This window comes from Limulus polyphemus, unplaced genomic scaffold, assembly GCF_000517525.1.
Source record: "Limulus polyphemus unplaced genomic scaffold, Limulus_polyphemus-2.1.2 Scaffold1352, whole genome shotgun sequence".
NCBI lineage: Eukaryota > Metazoa > Arthropoda > Merostomata > Xiphosura > Limulidae > Limulus > Limulus polyphemus.
In genome coordinates, this window is record NW_013666962.1 from 132834 (window position 1) to 142846 (window position 10013).

Genomic DNA, 10013 nt, shown 5'->3' on the forward strand with positions numbered 1-10013 from the left:
CCCAAAGTTCATAAATCTGGTTTTCTTATATGTCTTGTGGTCTATGCCTATGGAACCTTTAATTCTTAAGCAAATATCTGGCTCGGGTATTTTCTCCTTATGTCAACCATGCCTCATCATTTGCAAAAATTCTGAAAAATTTTTCATAAAGCTAAAATATTTCAACCCACTTGATGTTATTGCCTGTTTTAACATGAGAAGCTTGTTCACTCAAGTACCTTTTTCTGAAGCACTGAATTGTATCCTTGATTGTTTCATAAATAACCCATCTCCTAAATCTTTACTTTCTTTTGAAGTTCTAAAAATCTTTCTCCATTCCACTAGCTTCTGCAACAACTTTTGATTTGAAGGCCTCAGTTATGACCAGATTGAGGGATTAAGTATGGGCATTCCAATTGCTCCTTTTCTTGCCAGCATATCCATAATCAGAATTGAAAATCAAGCTATTTCCATTCATCCACCAATTTTCTGATTACAATATGTTGATATTTCTACTGGCTTTTATGATTTCTCATCCATCAAAGAGTTCTTTTCACACCTGAAGCCAATTCATTCTGACTTTAAATTTACCATATAAAATAAACATCTTGAATGTTCTTCTAAAAAAGCAGGAAAAAAGTGCCACATCTTCAGTTATTATAAAGATATTCAGACCATTTTGTACTTACCTTGAAACTCCTACCATGACCCTTCTCAAAAATAAGGTATTATAAAAACTCTGTATCATTCTACAAGACTGTTTGTTCCAGTAACAAATATTTTCCATCAGATCTCAACATATTGAAAACAGAATTATTAACCCAAAACAATTTCCTCTGGAATCCATTAATAAAATATTTTCTACACAAAATAAAAAAGTCAAGTATAGATGAATGTCTTGTTTATTGCATAATTGTTTTTATTCCAAATGTTTCACATTCAGTCAGAAAGTCTTGGGAAACATTGTTCAGAAATCTGAAAATAATTTATCTATACAACTTGTGTTTGTTCATGGCAGAAATTATGGCAAGTTTTTTGTTTATAATGGTATTGATTTGTATGTCATTCTCATCTAACAATAAGCTCAACCAACCAAATACCAATGTATCCATCACAGTCATTGTGGTTGATGTACCTGATGATGCCAGATTAATCTGATGAAACATTGTAACCATACAAATAATACTCTGTGTATTCAATAGTAAACAAGTTTTCAAAAATAAGAGTTATTTAAAAACTTAATGACTTACTGAATAAAGAAGTGTGAAATGATAGAAATATCAAGACTATGATGTTGACCAAAAGCTAGTTGAAAATTGGAATTTTGAATATTATATGTGTTTGTTCAGATGTGGATTAACGGATATATAGCTGATATTATCATAAAGGGAAATATTTTTATTATTTGGTTTTTTCTATGTCATTATGACTTCAATTAACCTGTAATGTTATTGGGTTCTAAACAGGTATTTTTTGTATACTTTGATTGTTCTACAAATTTGTTGTTCTGTTTTGAGAAATATGACATTTTGTTTCAACATCAACAAAATTAAAGTTGTTTTAATTTTTTTTCAGAAAGCCATGATTCTGGTAATTTGTATTTCTGCTTTCGATGGTTGCTAATCCTCTTTAAACGGGAGTTTAAATTTCATGACATCATGAGATTATGGGAGGTAGGTAATTCTCAAATTGTTGTTAAACATAAAAGAGCCATTTATGATAAATAGTTTTGTTGAAAATTTTTTAGTTTTCTTTGAGTCAGTTGGTCTAATTTATCTTAAGAGTTTAATCAGGTTAATTAATACTTTTTTATAAAACACAGATTACATTTGTCATTGACCTGTTTTTTTATTCAGTATCTTACTTAAAGTACTGTAATTTAGAATATATACAGTAATTTGTTACAATCAGCATCATTTTTGGAATATTCCATCATAAATACACTACACAGGAGCCTTCTGCTAGTACATGTATTCATATTTGTGTATAATGTTGTTTATAATATGCTTTTTCCAATTAAGGATTGGCCAGACGTGCCAGCTGTGTTCGAGAAAACAATTTTTGGATCCAATACCAGAATCATCATCAAGTTATTACAGGAATATTTTCCAAACAAGTTTAAATATTAACACCATTATAGCAATGCATGCACAGATAACAAATAAAAATAGCATTAACATAACAAATATGCTCACACAGACCACATAAAAAAAGTTGACTGTACAAGTAGCAAATTTACAACAAATATATGCTACTATAAAATGTAAGACAATTTCATTAAGCTTCAAATTTGAGCTAAAATCTACATTTAATTCAGGATGTACTTTGTGTATCCACAGGCTCTCTTACATGCAGAGCATTTCTTTGTTGGCTGCACTTCTGCATGAAATTGAGCTAAAATCAGATAACAAAATTTTGAAGTTTAATAAAATCTAAATAAATCAAGCTCTCTGGTATTCATTAGGTCATTAAAATTTGTAATGTCAAAATTACTTAAATAATATTGTACCCCTAACATTATATTTGTAAATGAATATTATGAGATCTTTATTTGGCAACAAATCCCTAAAACCCAAAACATTAGGCTGTTGCTTAAAAATTCATGTTACCAATCATATCAAACCAAACAGGACCAATATCTTCAGTTCCTTGGTCTTTGTTTGTACCAGTTGTTTAACTGTTTTAATAACCATAGCTGAAAGTTTAAGTATATATGCAACTTATTGCCTAAGGAATAGTGTAGCATTTCTTTAACAGTTATATTTATCCAGCACAACTTATATTATTAATTGAAAAAAACCTTTCTTTCATGGTATAAAATAGAAAAAAAAGAAACATTTTTTAAGCAAAATCATGGACAAATTTTGATGTAAGCATACAGTAACCAGGAGCAGCATGACTCATTGGCTTCACACTTTAGACTTTTAGTTGGATGGTTGCAAGTTCAAAGCTAGCTATTGTGTTCTTCAGCAAGAAACTCTTTCCCCAGCTGTATGATAGGTATCAGCTATTAGTTGGGGGTTAACTTGTGATAAACTGGCATCATGTCCAGGGGAAATGTGTCAACATGTGCCAGTTAAGCTGGATTTCAACACTAGATCCTATGTACCGTCTCTTCAAGGGAGGGATTTGTCCTTTTTTAACAAAATAACTATGTTGTATTCTTTACAGGATCTATGGAAATATTCAAAATGTAGTCCACATTCCAAATTTTCAACAAATTTGAGCAGTATTAATATTAACCTTTCATTTACCAAACGTCCATCAAATTTATTTCTAACCTGTATGTGATAACTTGTAACACTGCTACAACCAGGGTTCAACAAAAAAAACAAGTTACTGAACTGTAACAACACTTGGAATATAATTTAGCACTTACCAAAAACACAATTAATAAACACATGTCTGACCAGGACATAATACTAATGTTAGTGAACAATTGTTAGACATAAATGGCTGTTTCATTTAAATTGAATACAAGAGTATTATTTAGTTTATATTGTGTGAGTGTTAAAGAAAGTTGTTTTTAAAAACAATAGTTATGGCAAGTTTGCTTACGTAACTGTTTATAAATCATTTGTTGTGTAGTTCAATTGTTATTAATTGATGTCATAAATCCATAGATAAGGGATTTGTCTTCTACCAGTGTGTGATGCATTTGGTATGCTGATTGTGAGTGTTAATTTGGTGATGCATGTTATATATTGGTTGTAAGTAATATACCAGAGAACCATTATTTCTACTTAACTACGCATTGCCAAAATATTTTGCTAAGAGTGCATCAGTCTTTTATACTCTATCAGTCTTGCTTAATTTCAGAACACATGCTGATCATGTGACTACAAAATATTGATTGTGCTTGATCACAAATTCATATCGGTTTCAACTTCTTGTGTTTGATTTCCATTGCTTCTACTCATTTGTTTTTGATGTTATTTGCCTGAGCAGACCCCACTTGTTGATCTTCCAAACTTATGCAAGACAGTTCCACTGGATGTTTTTGACCGGATGGACTACACTTGGCATAATCCAGTGTATCCCAAGGTGCTTCCCCAGGATGTTTTTTGTCAGGGAAAACTACACTTTTCCTATTCATATACAGTTTACAGTCCTTTAACCCTAGCCACGTATACTTATATCTAATTATCAAGCACTTTACTGTGACTAACTATCACTATTTCTCATGCTAATGCTTGCTACATTTATGGATGATTTATGCACTATCTGTTGACAATGAACTGATTCTATATTACCTGACATGGTGCCTGCCTATTACATTCCACTATCTTATGCCTATTCAAGAAGTAGTGCTATACCCCACAAGTGTGCCTTCACAGGCTCACCCACATTTGCAGTATGGGATTCTAGCTTTGGTTGAGTGGAGGTAGTACCATTTTTTTTACGTGTGTTTCTGATAGGTAGTTACTTCATCTCACCCACTTCCCATCCTTCCTCTCCAGTGACATGCCAGTGTTTCTAGTTTTTACCTGCCAGTTCTCAAAAATGAGGATTGTGCTAGAATACTAGTCAGAGCTACCTGCGCTGTTATAGATGGTGCAGTATGAACAGTGGAGTGTAGTCACATGATCAGCACATGTTCTAAAATGGTGCAAAAATAAAGGGGTATAAAAGACTGGTATGCTGTTAGCGATAAAATTTTAGCAATGCTAAGAGGACAAACCAAGGTCATGATAGCTTTGAGTTAGAGGAGGTAAGTACTTATCGGAAATACATTTTCAGTCTTAGAAAATGTTAACTTTCAAGTAGTGTGCTAGAGCTGTGTTTTCCAAGCAGTGTGGCATCAGACGTGAACAGGTATGCTGCAGAATTTTTGGAAAAGTCACACATAAGAAAAATAAATAAATAAATAAATGTATCATTTATATAAGTTTTGTGGACAGAACCAAAGTGTAATCTCTCTTGTTTCTCTTTCAGTACGGGAATTAGATGGTACCTTACACTACATTTTAATGACTTTGTAGTTCACTTGGTAATAAGAGTTGTGTGTAGGGCCAAATTTTTAAAAGGTACCAAGGAAGGGGTTGGTATGCCACACAACATTTTTATTAAAGTAAATGTCCTTGAGTTGGAAAAATTGGAAAACACTGTGCCAGAGGATTAGTAAACCATTCCTACCTACCTGATGGTTTCAAGCATAATTGTGGAAAATGGTTACTTCTTCTTTTGATAAAGCAAAATATGAACGTGATAATTGGAAGCATTTATTAAACATTTTGGAATAATCATAATTCTATCATCAATAAACTAGAGGTACAAAACAAACAAACAGTATTTGTGATTACAACAGAAATATATACATAAGAAGTAAAGAATTTGAATGTACAAATATCACACGAGAAAATGAAAAATGTGGCACAAATTATATGGTTAAATTAAAATAAGTTTAAATCCAATGAAGACTTTGTGTTATTTAGGGATGGAAGAAGAGTTTTTATCTACGAAGATTCTTTTATAAGTAGTTCAGTATCATTTTTGGCTGTTGAGAAAATTTTAAAGTTGGAAAGAGAAATTGGATGTCATTTTTCTGTATTGTGTTGATAGATAGCGGAGTGTTTGTAACCTTTCTTCCAGTTTTTATAGATATGTTCATGTGTTTACATGCTCATACTTTAAGGTGACCTTTGGTTTCACCAATATAGGAGGCCTTTCAGTCTCCACACATGTATAAGTAGACAGAATGTGAACAATGGGCAGTTGGCAAACAATCTTTGTAGCAGACAAAATTTGTTAGTATGAATTTGGGTTTTATAATAACTTTCAGGTCAATTCGGGGATAATAAGAGTTACATAATTTTTTTAACTTTTTCGTGATAAGGGAGCTCTGTCTCTCGAGATATGGTAAACAGATGTATAAGGGAAGTTTGGGTACAGTGGGTATCTTGGGTGGTTTGACAAACAAATTCTCTCTCCAACTTTAAAATTCTCTCAACAGCCAAACTCTTTTTCCATCCCTAAATAATACACAGTCTTCACTTGATTTAAACTTATTTTAATTTAACTATATAATTTGTGCCACATTTTTCATTTTCTCATGTGATATTTGTATATTGAAATTTTTTCTTCTTACATATATATATTTCTATTGTAATTACAAATATTGTTTGTTTGTTTTGTACCTACAGATTATTGATGATGGAGTTATGATGATTCCGAGACATTTAATTAATGCTTCCAATTATCATGTTTGTGTTTTGCTTTATCATTAAGTTGTATTTTCCAAAAAAATGAGTCGTTTACTAGTATACTTCTTCTGAGTTAGTAAGTTACCACTGCAAGAAATAACAGTGAGCCTTTATACAGTGCTTGTGGTTCTGTTTTCTTTTTGGTGCATATTCAACTTTTTCAGAAAATAAACTGATAACCTTTGTTAGTATTGTTATTTGATTTTTCTTTCATTATGAATTTTCTATATAGTTTGGTTCTCAGAGTTTAGTTGCTAAACAGTGATGAAACTGCTAAAAATAAATCAGAAAACTAGCACTTGTTCTCTAAATTCTTGCAGCATGTCTAGTGATAAGAATTATTATTCACATTAGATTGTTAATAGTTTAAGCATTTTGTTTTTGTCTTTCATACCTTAAATTGTGTTGTTGGTATTATAAACACAACACAATCTATAAAAGCTGTATCAGAGGTGTGTGTTGGATTTACTAAGATAGATATTTTTTTTTAAAATAGTCACATGGTAACAGTTATATCATGTCTCCTTCATACAGATCACTGTTTTGAAAGTTTTAGAACAGTTTTATGACCTTGTAAAATTTGAAATCCAAATATGCTAACTGTAAAATAGCACAGCAGTATCATTATGTATTTATATAAAGCTAAATACATATCTAAATTTACAGTTAAAAGTGAATCAGACTTAACAAATTTGGTTGTTATAACTTGTAGTTGTTTTAACTCTAAGTAAATCTTTAATACAAGATTGCATTTCTGCAAAAAAGCATTTCTATAAACTCTTTATGTGATAGATAAAAAATTTAAGTAATAAATTAAGTGTAATGATAGAAACATTTTAAGCCAACTAATATACTAGGAATTTTTTATATGTTTAATAGTAATAGCTATTACTTTACATTGTTGTTGTAAAGTAATAAAAACAATTTTTAGAATTTCTTTGTGACAAGATATACATGTCCTTCATATCTTAAAGTAATTACTATATCTGCAGTGGCCAATCTTAATAAGAATTTTCTGTATGTGATTCAGTATCTCAAAAGTTGAAACATATATATCAAAAATATATATATTGCCATCATTTGTCTTCTTATTCTTTGTTAGCCATCATTATTACATTCATTTAACACTTATCTATTTATGAATTTTAAAAACAAAATATTGGTTTTCTGATTCCTTTAATACTATTGTAACAGTGGTCACGTTAACTTTTTTGTCCATGCATTCCAAAATGCAAATGCCAAAAAATTTTTGTCCTGTCTTTTGGGAGCTGCATTCAAATACTTAACTATTGTTTGTTTGCACAGAATTAATGTAACCTTGCTATTTTGCCAAGATAAACACTTTTTATGATGTAAACATGATTATACAAAACTCCATGACCTTTAGCTTTAATGTAATAGATGTCAAAGTGAAATCACCCTGAACCACAGGATTTATACTTTGTCATATGTTCTACTATAAATCACGCTGATGATTCATTTACTTGCCAGTTTTTTGATAATAAGAAATCAATATATATGTATGTGATTTTTGCTAATTTCATTGCATTTTAACTCAGTGAGCACTGGTGATATTGTTCACCGATTTTAAGAAGTGATGACTTCATGTTTCAGCCTATTTTTTTGCATGCACAAAGTACCTGTGCATTGATCATCAGTATTCACCAGTGCTATAAATAAGTACAGATCCAGACTAAATCTTGTTCAAAATCAATAATAACTTATATACTCAAAAGAAAAGCCTAATAAAAGTTTAAAATTGACTTAATAAGTTATTTCCCTCTAATCATCCTGATTTGCTAAACCAAACCAACTGATTGTTAACCTTGGTGATGCTGAGCTTACTAAAACCTATAAAAATGCTCGATCTATAAGCTTAAACATCTGCTGGCCACCATTTAAGTTAAAATTTAATGAGTACATTTACCCCTTTGAAACTACTTACAAAACGTTAAAATACCAACATGCCATGAAAAGTACTAGTGCTCTTGATGTTAATAATGTTATTAAAACTAGGATGAAAAACATTGTCTTATTGTCTTTCTACAACTTTAACTCTCACACGACTCCCTTTCTTCTGTACAGAGAAGAATTCTTAGCTCTTAAAGAACTGGCTAACAATAAGAATATCATTGTTACCCAACCTGATGAAATTACTGAAATTGTAATTCTAAATGAATAGGATTACACTAACAAAATGAGACAAATTCTATAAGACACTAATAAGTTTAAGCCTTTAAATACAAACCTACTTAACCATTCAGCATGAAGAAAAACTGCCACATGTACTTTGAAATTTAAGAAAAGAAAAAATTATTTCTGATACCACTTTTGATGAACTTTATCCTTCAGGCTCCTCCCATGATATTATGTTTGGCCTTCCCATAATTCACAAACACAATTTTCCACTCAGACCTGTCAATTCCAATATTGACACCTATACCCACAAACTTGCTAAATTCCTGTTTCATATTTTAAGCCCCCTAATGACAATTATCTTGTTTTTTCCTCAATTTTGTTACTAGTGCTTATGTCATCAAAGATTCCTTTTCTTTTGCTCATGGAATTTCTCATTTTCCAGATGCCAACCAATATATTATGGCAAGCTTTGACATTGAATCAGTTGTTACTAACATTCCTGTAGAAGAAATTATACAAATCTGTCTTAACAAACGATTTCCCAGTAACGATAGTCTGAGGGCTGGATTAAACAAACAGCAACTTGCACAACTACTTAACTTAGCTTTAAAAGAAAACTACTTTGTCTTTAATGGTCAGTTATATGACCAGGTAGATGGTGTTGTGATGGGTTCACCACTAGGACTCTCACTAGCTAATATCTTTCTTTGTCACCATGAGCATATGTGGCTAAACAAGTGTCTTTCTGACATTACACCCATACTTTCTACCAAAGGTATGTAGATGATTCATTCTTATTCTTCCATAACTGTGAACACAAAAACAAACTCCTCAACCACTTAAATTCTCAACACCCTAATATAAAATTTACTTGTGAAATTGAAAATCAAACAAACTTTCTTTCCTTGACCTTCAAGCTCAAAAAAGAGGTTAACAAATTTAGCACTTCCATTTACAGGAAGAAAACTTTTACTGGTTTGTACACATGCTTTGAGAGGTTTCTGTCAAAATCATTCAAAATAAACTTAGTCTTAACTTTTTTTCACAGGGCCTACTCAATCTGCTCGGATTACATCTCTATTTATAATGAAATAACTTTCCTTCAGAACACCTTAAGAAAAAATGTGTGTCCTTCATCCTTACTAGAAGGCCCGGCATGGCCAGGTGGTTAGTGAAACTCGACTCGCAATCTGTGGGTCGCGGGTTCAAATCCCCATCCCACCAAACATGCTTGCCCTTTCAGCCGTGGGGCGTTATAATGTGACGGTCAATCCCACTATGCATTGGTAAAAGAATAGCCCAAGAGTTGGCGGTGGGTGGTGATGACTAGCTGCCTTCCCTCTCGTTTTACACTGCTAAATTAGGGATGGCTAGCACAGATAGCCCTAGTGTAGCTTTGTGCAAAATTCAAGAAACAAACCTACTAGAAAACTTAACACATAACGAAAAGAACAAAGAAAAGAACTCCACTGAATAATATCTAAAGATGTTCCAAGTTCCCTCTAACACTTGTTATTCCTTTCCTTGAAAAACAAAGTCTTATTGTTAAAATCCAACTGAACAAACTACACAGGTCCTTCTATCCCTAGAATAAACTTCACGTTGTCACTCCATATCAGTAGCATTTGTAGACCTAAAGACACTTTCACTCTCACATTCAAAGGTAGCTGTAAAACCTCCATAAATAGGCAA

At 31.8% G+C, this 10013-nt stretch overlaps 1 protein-coding gene across 1 annotated transcript in view; it reads left to right on the top strand.

Annotated features, from left to right (window-relative positions):
• LOC106463226 (TBC1 domain family member 15-like) overlaps positions 1-10013 on the top strand; it is a 120563-nt gene that overhangs the window by 104377 nt on the left and 6173 nt on the right. The window contains exon 13 of the mRNA XM_013923221.2: positions 1555-1652. Within this exon, the coding sequence (XP_013778675.1) occupies positions 1555-1652 (98 nt within the window). The remainder of the gene's footprint in view (positions 1-1554; positions 1653-10013) is intronic.